At 44.9% G+C, this 16,030-nt stretch overlaps 1 protein-coding gene across 2 annotated transcripts; it reads left to right on the forward strand.

The window, feature by feature from the left end:
* Positions 1–2,266: 2,266 nt before the first annotated feature.
* Positions 2,267–16,004, forward strand: TUBGCP4 (tubulin gamma complex associated protein 4). Of its 2 annotated transcripts, XM_040601616.1 has the most exons (18): positions 2,267–2,371; positions 2,560–2,688; positions 3,297–3,419; positions 3,934–3,987; positions 4,350–4,406; positions 4,988–5,067; positions 5,780–5,981; positions 7,934–8,099; positions 9,255–9,379; positions 10,059–10,109; positions 10,467–10,572; positions 10,916–11,023; positions 11,258–11,396; positions 11,860–12,037; positions 12,946–13,080; positions 14,211–14,327; positions 14,758–14,897; positions 15,215–16,004. In XM_040601616.1, the coding sequence occupies exons 1-18, from the start codon at positions 2,294–2,296 to the stop codon at positions 15,225–15,227; spliced, it is 2,001 nt and encodes a 666-aa protein (XP_040457550.1). In that variant the 5' UTR covers positions 2,267–2,293; the 3' UTR covers positions 15,228–16,004. The 2 variants fall into 2 exon arrangements, with proteins under 2 accessions (XP_040457550.1, XP_040457551.1); XM_040601617.1 differs by lacking the exon at positions 14,211–14,327.
* Positions 16,005–16,030: the final 26 nt, after the last annotated feature.

Raw genomic sequence — 16,030 nt, forward strand, 5'->3', positions numbered from 1 at the left:
ATCAATTAGTCCTGTGAATTTCACTGCCAGGACATACCTTTACTGCTTAAGCACAAATTAAGTAATTAGGTAGACCAATAGCCTCTATTAGGAAAAGCATCACCAACAGGTAAGGGAGGCAATCCTTCCCCTCTTCCCAGTGCTGGTGAAACCTCATTGGGTCCAATTCCAGCTTCCTCAGTGCAAGGAAGACATGGACATAACAGAACAAGTTCAGTGAAGCACTACAGCAACTGATTAAGGGTATGGAGCACCTGACAGGAGAGGCTGAGAGAGGACAGGACAAGAAGCAATGCACTGAAATTCATGAAAGTCCACTTAAACATAAGCAGAAACGTTTCTGCTCTAAGGATGGTCTAACACTGGAACAGGTTGCCCAGAAAAGCAGTGGAGTCTCTGTCCTTCACGATACTGCTCACCTAACTACAGTCCTGCACAACCCACTCCAGCTGACCCCGCGTGAAGGAAGCGAGGTTCAGCTGGAGACTTCCAGAGGTCCCTTTGACCCTCAATGATTCTGTGAGTCCATGAAAAAGTATATTTACATAAATTTAACAGGTCGGTATGAAGGGAGACTAAGTGAAAGATGTTTTTGTTGATTACAAGGGTTACGTGTCACAGTTCAAGTTAGAGAAATAACTACTTAAGTGAGTGCCAGACATAAATTACAAAACAAAAGGTTTTATAACAAAGTTATAGTAGTAATTATTAACATTTATTTGCATTACTTCACATGTGGCCACTTTGCAGTTATATAACAAAGAGACATTTAAAATAATGTTTATATGTAGATTGTGGAATGCAGAACTGGCTTTGTTCCCCCTAAAAATCCTGTAATATTTTTTGCAGTCTCACAATCCTACCTCCAAAAAAATCTCATAAACTTACTCTTTCCTATAAGGCCCATCCTGATAAGAAAAATAAAATACTTATCACACTCATAAAAAACTCTGGCTGAAGCTCTTCAAGGTAATATGTATTTGTGTTAATAAAAACATTACATTAATAGTAGTGTACAAAGATACCACTGACTTAAGCATTTAGTCTTTACAGACTCCATATTTTTGGGTCCATAATTAAGCAATCACTACATATTTAACTACCTATAAGCCACCTACAGCACGCTTAGCTTTATGACCTACTGAAAGTAGTATTTAAATTCAGCTTTAATTAAAGCCCACCTGTTAGCACAGAACTTTTGGCCAGCAGCGCAGGCTCAGACCAAAGCCTTTTACACGCAAGGGAAGGACTGCCACTGACTTCAGCACTGCAGACTGCAGCCAACAGCGCTAAACCTCAAAACTAGCTTCCCAAAAGCAGGAATGGCACACAGCTTTCCTGGCCCAGCTGTACGCTGTGATACCTATGTCAGTGATGAACAAGCGGCTAGCCAAATTCCTCTGTCTTTATTCAGACAATAGAAGCTTTGTCAATATAAAGAGGATTGTTTTATTACACTGATGCATGACTGAACGATACTGTTGGGGCTCCTGAGTTACACATAAAAGATGCTGCAGAAAGCAAATGCACATGTCGGACAGACTGTATCAAAAGAAAAAATTCTTTAGAAAATGAGGCAAAGTACTAGGAACTTAATCAGCCCGGTAAGAATGTAACAGAAGTTCTTCCTATGTTTCAGACCTCATTGCGACAAGCTGATCACAAACCAAACATAAACTTAAAATGGACAGTTAGCAGATATCTGGTACATGGTACTTCATCCTAATTTCTTCAAAATGAGGAAGAGTAAAAATGAACGTGAAGAAAAGCACTGCCAAAGGAAGGACAAAGAAAACAAAATGATTGATAAAACACAGCTTACCAGATAACGCCACAATTTTGAAAGTGGGCAGTTTTGATTGAAATATTGCCTGGGTTAAGAGAGAAAGTGAAGGAAAGCAACATCTAATAAATGGGGAAAGGTAAAGCTGGCATCGACAACACACTGACAAGTAACACGAGAAACTGCTAAAGAAACCTGGTAAGGAATACCAAACCGACAGATCCGCACAGAAGGCTGCAGGTGTGCCCCTGTCCTGGCAGGGCGGGCCGCACCGGCCAGCACCGCGGCCGCTCCCCGCAGCACGCCAGGCCAACAGGGCCCAGGAGCGGCCCGGGGCTGGGCCCCGCTCACAGCGCGGTCCGCTCGGCCGCTCCCGGTGACCCTTCCAGCAGCCCGGCCCTGCCCGCCGCCGCCGCAGGGCCCGGCCCGCCGCCGCTCCCGCAGGGGGCGCGCGCCCTTCCCGGCGGCCCTTGCGCCCTCCCAGCAGCCCGCGCGGCGGCGCGCGGCAGGATGATCCACGAGCTGCTGCTGGCGCTGAGCGGGTACCCGGGGGCGGCCTTCACCTGGAGCAAGCGCGGCGGCCTGCAGGTACGGCCCGGGACCCCCGCCTCACCACCGGCCCGGCCCGGCCCGCCGCCCGCGTCCCCTCTCCGCCGCTCGTGTCCCGCCGTCTGTGTGTCCGTCCCTTCACCGCCGTCCGCCCCCCCCCTCAGCGCCGTCCCTGTGTCCGGCCCCCCCTCACCACCGTTTCCCCCTCACCACCGTTTCCCCCTCAGGTGTCTCAGGAGCTGCCGTTCCTACACCCCAGCGAGACCAGCGTCCTCAACCGGCTCTGCCGCCTCGGTACCGACTACATTCGCTTCGCCGAGTTCGTGGAGCAGTACACGGGCCACGTACAGCAGCAGGTGGGGCCGCTGCGTGTCCTGGGCAGAGCGCACCGGGCACCCGGCTGGTCGGGCCGCCCGGCTGCTCAGCGCACCCCGGCACACGGGTGTCCTGCAGCGCTTACCCGCACTAGCACGGAGAGGTGCGATTCCCCAGCAGAGCTCCAGAAAGCTCTGTGTGGTGCAAACAAGGGAGGGTGCAGCACGGCAAAAAATGAGCCAAATACTCATTCTTGGGGAAGCATGCTGCAATAATTTCTGGTCACTGCAGGCTGGGCAGGGTTTGTGAGGTGTATAGGATGCACATCCCTGTGATGTAGTAAACCCTCCTTGGGGCAAGCGTTGAGATCCAAGAGGCATGGCGTAGGTACAAAGAAGCACTGAAGTTACCAGTGATTCCCAGCACTTGCATGGTCCACAGAAGAGCCAAATATAACTCTGCACAAGTAACCCTCCTTGTGCCAGACTTCTGGGTTTGTTGGGTGTATTTCTGGGCACTTTCTGGTGGGCTAAGGTGTGTTCCAGCATGTTTAGACCACTGGCTGCTGGTATAACACTGCACAGAAACTCAGTTACTCTTCTGACCTGCGCTGGGGGGAGCTGACATAGATCTTACTGTTTGGTTTCAGGACCATCATCCATCTCAGCAAAACCAGAGTGGATTACATGGCATTTATTTGCGAGCCTTCTGCACAGGTCTCGATTCAGTGCTGCAGCCATATCGACAGGCACTACTTGACCTAGAACAAGAGGTAAAAGAGAGAGACTTGGATCAAGAGGCGGTCCAGCCGCTGGCAGATTGTGGAAAGTTGTAATTTCTGGAATTAATAGGCTAAGTAGTAGTAGCTAAAGAGAAGACAAGGTACTCTGCTTTCCACATCAGGAATATTTTCCAAAATATTCCTCTGAGGTGCCACTGAAATGATTCTTCATCCTAATAAGTATTATGTTCCCTCTGCCTTCAATTCAGTAGGTGCCCCATCTGCCTCAGAGCCCAGTGCTGTCTTAGACTATTGTGATTTCTGTTTTCAGTTGTAAAGGTTTTGATTGATCTCTGCTAGATTAACAGCTGTCCTGTCTTGGGTACTGTCACCATCCAGTGGTTGTTACAGCCTAAAATGGGGGACAGCCCAAAAATGTGGGGGGGGGTGGGGGTGGCAGGGGGAAGCTGTGGGAACTAAAGGTTTTGAATATAGACCCAAACGTGCTTTTTTACTTATCCATACCTTATTTTAATGTTCAGTAATTGCTTTGTTGTTCTTTCAGTTTCTGGCTGACCCACATCTTTCCATCTCACATGTTAATTACTCCTTGGACCAGGTATGTCATATTAATGAACAGGTAGTATTCTTTCTCTGTGCTCTTTGGTTACTCTTATCGCTCCTTGAGTCTACACTTGCACTTTGACACAAAGCTTAGGTCCTCCACCTTGACCCTCACATCTTCCTCACTGTCTGTTTAGCCTGAACTGCAGCTGCAATACAGTAACTTCAGGCATCTTGGTCCGATGGAGGGAGGACAGACTTCCTAGAGATTTTCATGTCATGTTTCTAATTTGTGGGGAAAGTCAGATGATAGTTTCATTAAATTAATGTAATCAGCTGTTGTCCGCATTTACTCATGTATAGTTTCTCTCTCCCTTCATAGCAACCTAATGCAATATTTTGCTCCTTGTTCTGCAGTTTCAGTTACTCTTCCCCTCTGTGATGGTCATGGTTGAGCAGATCAAGACTCAGAAGGTACAGTAGTAACATTGTAGGTAGTTTCTCTTAACAAGTTTCCTCTTGAGCTGATAAAGTTCTTTCTGACCCCATCCCAGACCTTTAATACTAGAAAAGAATGTGTTTTCAGTAACGGGTGCCCTATTCCTCTAGTACTACTGTAAGTACTGAGTAACTATTTTGCAAATCCATTTACACTGGATTTGACTTTTGCATTATCAGCATGATCTTTGATGATTTGCATTTTATAATCACAATATATTTCATAGTATGAGCTGCTGCTGGTTGGAATTTCCTCTTTTCTGTGTGTTTTCTCCCACTGTCACAAGAGGAAAAAAAAAAAAAAAGGCAGAAGCTAATGTTTTCGGAATCCAGAGAAGCTTGCTTTTTGTTAAGGGAAATTTTTGAGAGAAGCTTGTGTGTAGAGACAGACATAGAAGGCCTCTTTCTTCGTTACATTATGTACATTACATCGTTCTTTCTGTAAGACTTCTGCAGCTTGTTACAGCATTTTCTTGTTAGCGTAGTGTTTAAATGTCTGAAAAGGTCAGTAAAGATCCAAATAACAGACCTAGTCTAACCATGGGTTTTTTCTGCAGATTCATGGATGTCAGATATTAGAGACAGTCCACAAACATAGCTGTGGGGGGTTGCCTCCTGTTCGCAGTGCTCTGGAAAAGTACGTAGATACTGTAAAGCTACTATTACTTCATTCTTTTGTAGTAACTGGAGTTAGTGTCAGAGTATGCATCTTACTTGTGAAAAGAGTGCATGGAAAACAGGCTTGTGTGATATAAAAGTAGGAGAGTCTATGCAAGGAAAACTGTCACAGTCCCCAATGTTTATCTAAAGCAGGCTGATGGCAGGGATTCAGGCTTTCTCCGGACTTCGGAGACTTGGGCCTGAGGGAAGTTCAGACCCAGTGTTTTCTTCTGAGGTCTACTTGAACTGTTTTGCATATGGTAGACCTGTTACTGGTTTTTTGATCCTTCAAAAGGATAAGTGTGCCTGGGTGAATGTTACTAGGTCTGTATGTCCTTGGGGAGAAAGTTAAGACTACCTAAGAGATAACTTGTGTTCATGCTGAAACGGTAATTGAGTAGAAACAGCAGGACTGGGAAGGTACCGCAAACTTACTTGTAATTCTGGTATGCTAGCAGATCTCTATGGAGAAGTCACATATTCAGAGGATATGTTTGTTTAGCTTTGCAAAACAAAGCTGGTCTACCTTCCTCTGTTTAAAAAGAAAAAAAAAATTATAAAATTCCACATTAGCCATGTAGCACTTGCCACGTTGTCTGGCTGACTAACTGGACTTTCCAGAGTGATGTATGATGAGGTTTTGATTGCTGTGTGCGAAGGCCCCACTGTCTTGTTTCTCTTGACCTCAGGATTCTGGCTGTGTGTCATGGAGTTATGTATAAGCAGCTCTCTGCCTGGATGCTGCATGGATTGCTGCTAGACCAGCATGAAGAGTTCTTTATCAAACAGGGCCCGTCTTCTGGGAATGTCCCTAGCCAACCTGAGGAAGATGACGATGACCTAGGAATTGGAGGACTTACAGGAAAACAGCTACGAGAACTGCAGGACCTGGTAAGACTGCAAGTTGTAGCTTGGCATCCTTTGGTCCTTAGGGAACTAAAGAAGAAATGTATTGTCTTCTGCTTCAGTGCAAGCTGTGCTGGACTGGACGTACACTGGGACCTTGAAGGGTGGGAATCAACAGAATATTGTAATAGGTTGCAGCTAGGCATAAAGGACAGAGACATACGGTTTGGCACAGTTAGATAATCTCGGGGCAGAAAGCCCTGTGGATGGAATCCATAACCTGATGCCAAGTGACTGGCAGTGCTGTACTCACCCTGCTCTTACTGACTCGGTCACCACTGTGATCTGCTCCACGTAGGCATTGGTGGTAGTGTGAGCAGTTGTCAGGGAAAGGGTGTGGGGAGCTTGGGCGTGGACCTGATTTGCACCCTTTCTGTTGGCAGCCGGGTCAGGTACCTTTCTTGCACAACCATCTGTTGTGCAAACGTTACCCAACAGGATAATAGCACTGACATTACTGGGGAAAAATGTGCTCTGTGGGACTCAAGAGGCTGCTAAGAACACGCGCAGGATGCTAAGTTAAGCAAGGGAGCAACCTGCCAGCCGTAACTCCTCATGTAGATGGCGTACCACTATAATGCCCTCGTGCAGAGCAGCTTCCTCAGTGGAGTAATCTCCCTCACTTCGTGCATCTGAATAGTGTCTGCATCAGGGAGCAGTGAGGAGCAACTGCAACTCTGTAAATTCACGCTCTAGTTTACTGCAAGAAAACATTTCCTGGGTACCCGTGGTGTTAGTGTGCTGCATGCAGCTTCGCTGTGAACAGGCAGAAGATTCACCCCTGAAACAGCCTGTGTTGCACACTCATGAAGTACCCTGTGCAGACAGTCGCTGCTGAGGACAGGCTACACACAGGCAAAACCAAGGGAAACTTTAAAAGACAGTGAAAAATCTATTATTTCACTGTATGGGATATAGGAAGAATGTGAATACTGGCAAGTCTTCTAGATCCATGCTGGGAAATGTAGGCACCAAGACAGCCTAATAAACTCTCTTCTTCAGTACTATTGATTAACAGTATTGGCAATTCTTCAGTCAGAGAGTAAAGTAAGAAATCCTGAGTGTTGATGGGACAGATGGATAAAATACTTGGGTATTTCCTCAACTAAAAGTGTCAGAAGGATCTTAACAATTGCTGAGCTTCTAACATCAGTATACAAACTTGCAATGAACTCTCCTATTAAAATGAAGAATTCTGTAGATGGCAAATGTTCTCACAGATCTGTTAGTGCGGTGCTTTTTGGATTATGGAATAAGGAACCTAAGTCTCCAGTAACAAGAGAGCCAAATTAAATAATCAGTATTGCTTCTCTGAAGGAAAATCTTGCCTCTGTACTTGGAGTTCTTTATTAATATATTCAAGTAAAAGATCTTACTGCATTGCTTTAAACACCTTTTGCAGGAACTGAGAAAATTGCCTCATTTATGCTAGCAGGCCTTCAGCTCTTTAACCTATTTGCTTGCCGGTGGATGTATTTACATTTGGCCTGTATCACAAGCGTTATAGCAGTGTTAAAATGTACAGGAATGGGTGTAGCAAACGGCTATTTTTGGTAATGCTGTTAACATTGTTACGGCTGCAAAAAACCTAATGTAATGCAGTTGCAACAAAAATTTCTTTTGCTGATATAACATTATCCTTTGGGAGAGCCAATTTGCTGCTATTCCACAAAGGTTTAGCTTCTCCTTTTCCTGCTTCTGCTCCCCTCTCTGATGAAAGCAACATCTTCTCTAGGGAGATCTAGTGTACCAGAATTATAAAGAAATTTGCAGGCTTACTTAAACGAGGCAGATCAGGTTTGCTGCCTTTCTGCTTACTTCCAGTGTACTTGGATTCCCCCTCCCACACACACCACATCACCCTTTATACGCTTTTTCTATCTGGTTTTCTCACACTTCTTTTTGTTTGATTTCTTTTCCCCCGGGGTCTCTGACAGCGCTTGATTGAGGAGGAGAACATGTTAGCTCCATCTCTAAAACAGTTTTCTCTGCGAGTAGAAATGCTGCCTTCATACATTCCTGTGCGAGTTGCTGAGAAAATCCTTTTTGTGGGAGAATCTGTACAGATGTTTGAGAATCAAAATGTTAACTTGACCAGAAAAGGTAAGGAATGTCTTTCTTGTGGCCTTTGCTCAGTTATGAGTGCCTGAAAAGTATCTTCCAAAAGCCTGTGTTAACTTATTCCTCAACAGTTGCTGACTATTGGCTGATATTCTTCAGACCATACGGATGGTTTTGCCAGGGCAGAGCAGTGGTCCCAGTGTTCTGTTTGTTTCCAAGGAGCGGTATAAGAAGAGGATGAGTAGATAATAGCACTTTCCAAACATAGTCTCCAGGTTTCCAGCAAGAAGTCACTATGTGATTTGCTCTGGATAAATAAAGCGATTGCGAAGGTCGTGTTTTCTTTTCAGTTTGTATCCTTGCCCCCGAAGGGTGCAGAGAGACACAAGGCACATCTTGCTCTGAGTGTTGCATTGCAGAACGGTGTCGTAGGATTAAAACGGTGTCGTAGGATTAAAACGTGTCCACAAACATAAGAGAGTCATTGTGAAGTGGTCTCAAAAGGTGGCTGCGGAAGACAAGTGATCAAGATGGAGCCTTTAAGACAAGCAAGAGAGAGAATTCCAGCTGGTGGTTCTCTTTGAGAGATAAGTTTACATTGGAGATGGTTTTGGAAATTTATTCCTCCACCATAGGGGAGGACTGTGGTGGTGGCTTTATCTTGCTTGTCTATGCAAAAGTACTCAAATGACTCAAGGGACACTGCAGAGAACAAAGGACCGTTGAATTAGACTATTTGCTTGCTTTAGCAGAGGTGAGGTGAAAAGGAATTTGTCTAGCTTAGTTGGTTTAAAAAAAAAATAATTCCCAAGTTCAAGCAGTGGGATTGATTTGAAAGGGGCTGGGTGGGTGGAGAACCAAACCAACTGGTTAACGTGGCACAGAAGTTGTGGGTTCAAAGATGTAGCTCAGCCCTAGGAAGGGGGCTGTTAGTGGCTGTCATTTACACAGAAAATACTTGGGTTTTTACTCATACCACAGCACTGCCATGGCAAGTGTCTGTACCGTGACTGTACTAGCAGTAGTAGTCTTGTACCTTGGTACTTGTACTTTAAGGCCTCCTCAGCCTCGCATTCCTTGCCAGACCTGAGGCGGTGCTGCGGGGACAGCCTTTCTGCCCCACTGTGCTGGAAGGGGTCTGCGCTTCTCCAAAAGGCATTTCTTTTTATTGACCAGAACACTCCTCTCACTGCACAGGCTCCATCCTAAAAAACCAGGAGGACACTTTTGCAGCAGAGCTACACCGGCTCAAGCAGCAGCCGCTCTTTAGTCTGGTGGACTTTGAGTCAGTGGTTGACTGGATACGGAGCACCGTTGCTGAGGTGAGGATCCTCGGAAGGGTCATGGCTACGCAGGCTGAGGAGCCCTTCAGTTTTGTGAAGGGCTGGGAGGAGGACGGGGCTCTTCAGCATCGACGATTGAACAAGCATGTGAACATTGCAGGTAGCTTTCATGTTCTTATGGGGCTCAAAGCTTCGTGTTACCCCAAGCTACAGTGACAAAAGGACATTTACAAATGCTGTGGGCTTTCATGGGGGAAAGAAGGGAAATGTCATGTGTTTTTTAATTTCACTTGAAATTACTTAAGAACTCTTTATCGTGCTTTCAGCATAATAGATGGCGTCTCACTGGGCAGATTGTTTGCTTTGGCAATTTTAAATCTTTTTTTCGTTTGAGGTGGGAGAGGTATGGAACCTGAGAAGATGAGGAGGTTAGAAAAGTGAAAACAGAACTGGGGTGGAACTGATTTCCTAAGAATTTGGTTATTTTTTGCTATGGATCTTAATGTTTCTAAGAGTTTCTTGCTGGTCTGGTGTGCATCAAGAGTGTTCTAACTATTAGCATGGGCTGCCTACGCACAGACTCCTAGTGCATTCTCTTGTGCTTTGTATAGCATTTTATGTAGGTGCTTTTTTGTGTGCGTCACAAGTATTTTAAGACAGCTGCTGTTCTCACTGAATGGGTTTAGATAAACCTGTTTGGTTATTGTTTCCTCACTAGCATCTTTGGAAACTGATGGTGGAGGAATCAGATTTACTAGGACAACTGAAGGTAACGTAACTGCTAGCTTAATATTTTTTCTTTTTTTTTAATGGCTCTTTCCCATTAAATACTGTACTGTCTTAGATTCTGTGCTTTATTCTTTTAGGTAAAGCTGTTTTCATTTCCTAGGTTTCAAGAATGAGCAGAGTGTTAGAGACGGAGTTAGAGGGGTTTGTGTATGTGGCTTTGTAGTTTGCATCTTGAAGCAAAAGCAGCGTAGACTTTTTGGGCACTGGGTGAAATTCAGAGCTCTGCAGCTGTGTTTTGAAATGGCAGTTGTCCAAGCAATAATAAAAATGGATGCTATCAGATAGGAATTCTGCTTAGTTTTTCATATGCTTATATACAAAAAACTTATCTCCACAGATTATAAAAGACTTTTACCTTTTGGGAAGAGGTGAGCTGTTTCAGGCCTTCATTGACACTGCACAACACATGCTAAAAACACCACCTACAGCTGTAACTGAGCACGGTGAGTGTTGCTTATTCACTTACAAACTGTCCTCGCTGTGGTATAGCAGGGAGGTGCTTAGCCACGTCCAGTACAGAAAAGCTCTGTCATCCTCTAGATGTTGTCGTCAGTTTTGAAAGAGCAGCGCTTGTGAATTAGCATGTCTCACAGAGTGGGTGAAAATAACACCTCAGGAACTTTCAGGTGGCAGGTTTCTCTCCATATTTGAAACTGCAATGAAATGAGACGAGTGTAAATAGCATGTCGGGGTTGTCTTTTATGGCCAAACATAAATAATTAATGGGTATAAGATCAGCACTAGCTGCAGCATCTTGTCCTGATATCTGTGCTCTCTCGTTGTCAGATGTCAACGTTGCATTTCAGCAGTCTGCTCATAAGGTGCTGTTAGATGATGACAACCTTCTTCCTCTGCTTCACTTAACCATTGAGTATCATGGAAAGGAGCATAAAGGTATCTACTTGCGTATTTAGTAGTGAGTTAAGAGGGGAGGTGATGACCTTGTTTTCATGTCCTATTGCTCACCCTTCTCTGAAGTTCAAGAAAAATTATCATTGTCCCTTTGCAGCCTTATGCGATGGTCTAGCCTGCATTGGCTCTTCTTACTCTGTTTTTCCCCCTTTTCTTCTTTGCCGTGGTTGTCTTGACTGAGAAGATGACTTAACTCAGTACCTCGTTTGTTTTCAGATACATCCCAGACTCGTGACGGGCCTTCCCGAGAGTTATCCCCACGTGAAGCCCCTGCATCTGGGTGGGCAGCTCTGGGCCTTTCTTACAAGGTTCAGTGGCCACTGCATATTCTCTTCACTCCTGCTGTTCTGGAGAAGTAAGTACTAGGTATGGTCTCTGTATATTTATCTGTAGGCTCCCTGACCACAGGCACTCACTAGTGTGTTGGGGTTTTTTTTCCTCTCTATGGAGAGAAAGGTAGAGCCCTACTTCTTGCCCCTTGAACTTTAAAATGACTCTTCACACTTACTGATACTGAGGGCGCTTGTGATGACAGTTAGACCTGCAGGATGCTGACAGACTGGCGCTATTTAGGAACAGTGCTATTCTGACAAAACATTGTCAGCTCTTCCCTCCTTGTGGTGAAATTAACTTATTTTTTAGGTCAGTTACAAGCAGAAATATATTACCCTGAGATAGGCCACCACCTGACCTACCCTACCTGTTGGCAGGCTGCCGTCTCCTCTCCCTTTTTCCCGTCTTAGGTTGTTAAGGTTTTCCAGTATGTGCACCCAAGGAAGGTTTTCATCTTAAACAGCTTTGTGGTTTTTTGGCTGTAGGTACAATGTTGTGTTCAAATACCTGCTGAGTGTGCGACGAGTCCAGGCTGAGCTGCAGCACTGCTGGGCTCTCCAGATGCAACGCAAACACCTGAAATCGAACAGAACGGATGCCATCAAGTGGCGTCTGAGGGACCACATGGCCTTCCTTGTGGACAATCTTCAGTATTATCTGCAGGTCAGGATTATAGAGAAAGGTGAAGTGTATCAGTTATCAGGAACCAGCAGAAGTGCATGGAGGGAGCACTCCAAGTCCTGTCTTTCAGGGCTGAGATTCTTTGTGCTTTAAGGAAATCAGGATTTTCTTTGGAATGAGTCTAGAACTTTCTCTGAGTTCCCAGGCTTAGCGCTACAATTAAGTTTTGGGGCTTGTGAATCAGTGAGTGTTACTGGAAATGCAGGAGTTTTGTGTCTCTAGTGCTATGAAACATTAGTGAGAAGCCATAGTCATCTCTGAAGTAGCAGCATTAAGATCCCATCCTGGCTTCTTCCCTTGTCGCTTTAAGTCAATTCCAGTTTGAGTTAAGTGACAAGTTGTTTGGGGTTTTGGTTTTTGGGGTGTTTTTAAGAACTGAAGCCATATTCTGACCATTTGAAGTAAAAAATACTTTTCAAGTTTAAACACTGGTTAGTTACTAGTAGCGTGGGTTTGTGAGAATGCGGGGTCACTGTAGCCATGGCAGCGGGACCGCGGGCCTGGCTTCCGGGATGCTGCAGTGACCTGGCTGAGCTTTTGCACTGCGGCCTCTGCCCTCAGACTCCAGATAGTAGCTCCCAGTGTAAAATTCAGAGGTGACTATGGCTACAGGCAAAGACCTTTGTTTATGTGCTAGCTATATGCTTTTTCAGTAGTTAAAGAAAGCGACTATTTCTACTTAATACTTAAGCATCAAAAATTGTCCCCACTACCCCACGTTATGTACTACTGTTGTATATAATTCCCCATTCAGCAGGCAGACAGAAGGTGATCTTCCACCTTTAATAGAAGAGTAGCAATAAGGAAAGTTTCTTACACAAAACTTCTGGCTGTTTGGAAGTACTCCCATTCCTCAAGACAGTAATGAAATTTCTTTACGTATCCATCAGGTGGATGTACTGGAATCTCAGTTCTCACAACTTCTGCAGCAGATAAATGCCACGCGGGATTTTGAGAGTATACGATTGGCTCATGATCATTTCTTAAGTAATCTGTTGGCTCAGTCTTTCATCCTCCTAAAACCCGTAAGTAGGTCTTGGTTTCATCTCTTTCTACAAATTCTCCAAGCCACCCTAAGAAACACGCCTTTTTCAACAGCTAGGACAAACCGTCTCTTCTAAAACAGATCGGTGATAATCTCCTGCAGAGCAGAAATCACAATTCTAGGAATAAAGCAGGTATAAACTAGAAGAGATAATTGAATTAAGATCATTTAATATACAGTCAGTGAGTGTGGATGCTGCATTCCTGCCAGTTTTAAATCAAGATTATTCCAGTGTTCAGTTAAGCTTATTATCTTAAATTTTGTTGCTGTGTTTTTCTCACAGGCAATTTATTAAAGAACTACTAATTAGCGTAGTACTGGGAACTGTATTCCTGAGGGACTCATTCGGAAAAGCATTAGATTAGGAAAAATTCCCTCTTGTACCTTAGAGAATAAAAATAGCTGAGATATTCCTGAGTGGACTTTAAGGGTCTTTTCTTATTGTTGTTTTAGTAAAAAATATGTTACAGTGTTGCCAGTATTTTTATTAACCATGGAGCTTCACAGAAATATTCCCGAAGAAGGTTGGTATCGATGAGACGCAGTGATACCGCACGTCTTGGCTGTTCCGTTATTTTCCTCAGTCTCCAAGGCTGTAGCATAAAGGTGGCAGAATGCTCATTATCCACTCTGGAACTTTTAAGTGTGCCAGTAGTTATGTCTGAGGCATCTGGGCTTGCTTAACACTCTCGAAAGCAAGTTACCTTCACCAACTGATACAAAAGAAATCCCAAGTTTTTGAGAACAGTGAAACCGAGGCCTTGACCCCCAGCTCGTGCTGTGCTTTATTCTTCCCCCTCAGTGCCGAAGGGCCTGCTGGTTGCGTAGGGGAGCCAGCGTTCGACGTCTGCCTGGGTGGGTGGCTTATGCCAATCACTGCTTCCCCAGTAATATCTGCAAAAGGCTGGAGGTGGGGTGCAGCATAACATTTACGTCCTTTCTCTGTAGAAAACCTTATAAAAATGCTACAGGTGCCTTAACATCCTGATTGGGAAATGTTATCGGCAACATCTTCATTATGAACGCCGCAACTTTTCAGGTACTAACAACACCTTTCTCTGGGTTTGGACTCTGTTTAAACAACCATCTTGTACTTTTTATCCTCTGCAGGTTTTCCACTGCTTAAATGAAATCCTGGATCTCTGCCATAGTTTTTGTTCCCTGGTCAGTCAGAACCTGGGCCCACTAGATGAGCGGGGAGCTGCGCAACTCAGCATTTTGGTGAAGGTGACTGTTTCCATGCAAGCATTTGCCGGAGCAGCCGTCTTGGCTTTAGCAGCTGCAGAACCAGAACAAGTTTGAGCCAAGACCTCCTATGCAAGTGCTTGCAATGATTTTAATTAATTAGCTCTTCCCGCGTAGAAAACTCTGTGTGCACAGAGAGGAGGAATAGGGGCAGATAGGCAGAAATAACCCTATTGGAACAGGAAGGGGGTGGCTACCTGTCGGGGTGGTCCCCCTCCTTTTGGATACCGAACACCTAGTAATGCTTGCAGCTGACAGCTTACCTCACACTGGACCACAAGCATCACTTCTTTGCAGCAGTTATTTTCTTTAGGCTGTTAAAGGATTGTTTAGGCAGGAACACAGATGAAAGGCTGGCTGGCTTGTGCTCTTGAGTGCCCAAAACTGACAACTGATTTCTTCTGACTTACAGGGATTCAGTCGTCAGTCGTCACTGCTCTTCAAGATTCTCTCTAGCGTTCGCAACCATCAGATAAACTCCGACTTAGCTCAACTGCTGCTGCGCTTGGATTATAACAAGTACTACACCCAGGCTGGAGGAACCTTGGGCAGGTAGGAATAGCTTCAGGGTTGCCTGTAGCATTATCCCGAGGTACTTGAAGTACGAAGTGATCTGAATGATCGTAAGTAATTTTTATTGATTGTGTAAGCCAAAATAATTGGCAGCAAAGTGTTGCTGAATGCTACAGCAGAAAAGTAACTAATCAGCATGAGGTAATTTTTGGTGTTCGTATGCTTTCTCCCCTTCGAGTTTGTTTTGGCCTGCGGTTGAATTAGCTTCTAGCTCATACTGGCTGAAAAATGCCGATGGGGGTTGACAAAGGGAGTTCCTTTCAAGGTGTAGTTAATACTGTGCCCTTCTCTTGCAGTTTTGGGGTTTAAGCACTAAGACCTTTTCTTCAGGCTGTGACCTGCGACATGTCAAGCAGCGGAGACGGGTGCTCTTGAGAAAGTTTGGACTCAGCTGCGATTTTCTTTGTAGCCGGCTCTTGCCTGGCGAACCGCTGTTTTGGAAGGAGTGGCAGGAAGCGTCACTTACATGAGGCTGCCCAGCGGCTGCACAAAGCTACTCTGCTTTTTTCGGAGCTATTAAGAGCATGCTTTCTGCAGCCCTGCATGTACTTATAAATGCTTCCAGGGAGCCAGTCTGTGCTGCTTCAGAAAGCGCAAAAGCAACAAGAATTGCAACATCTTGATTCTTCAGCTGGAGTACTTTGGGGGGTGGAGTGGGGAGGGTGTGAAGTTCTGGCTGTATCACAGTACACGATGTCTGCTAATCAAACACACACCTCCAGCTAAACAACGACTGCCTGAGCAGTTTGAGGTGAAGGGGGAGGGAAGCAGAGGTAGATTTTAAGAATGTCTCTCACGCAGTGCCCTGTTCCAGCATATCTGTGTAGGTAAAGGTGCCACTTGTGTCACATGCTCTCTACAATATAAAACTTAATGCAATTTGTGTGTTAAAATTACTAGACAGAGGAGCTTTGCCCTATCCACAGTACAAAGCTCCCGCTGCTGGCAGAAGAACATGCTGGAACTGAAACTATGGAAAAACTTAACTAGGATGCCAGCCCTAAATGTACCGTGTTCATGCAAGACTATTTAGAATGCTACTAGTGACTATCCTAATGAACCAAAATAAAACCACCTTGTCATGCAGTTTTGTGGAGTATTGTCAGTGTCTG

This window comes from Falco naumanni, chromosome 7, assembly GCF_017639655.2.
Source record: "Falco naumanni isolate bFalNau1 chromosome 7, bFalNau1.pat, whole genome shotgun sequence".
NCBI classification, from domain to species: Eukaryota; Metazoa; Chordata; class Aves; order Falconiformes; family Falconidae; genus Falco; species Falco naumanni.

What these genes read in the sequence shown, in the direction of transcription:
- TUBGCP4 (XM_040601616.1), top strand. Translation starts at nt 2,294, where the DNA reads ATGATCCACGAGCTGCTGCTGGCGCTGAGCGGGTACCCGGGGGCGGCC. An exon ending in TTAATTACTCCTTGGACCAG is followed by an intron (nt 3,988 to 4,349) that starts GTATGTCATATT and finishes CTTGTTCTGCAG; the next exon opens with TTTCAGTTACTCTTCCCCTC. An exon ending in TACAGCTGTAACTGAGCACG is followed by an intron (nt 10,573 to 10,915) that starts GTGAGTGTTGCT and finishes TCTCGTTGTCAG; the next exon opens with ATGTCAACGTTGCATTTCAG.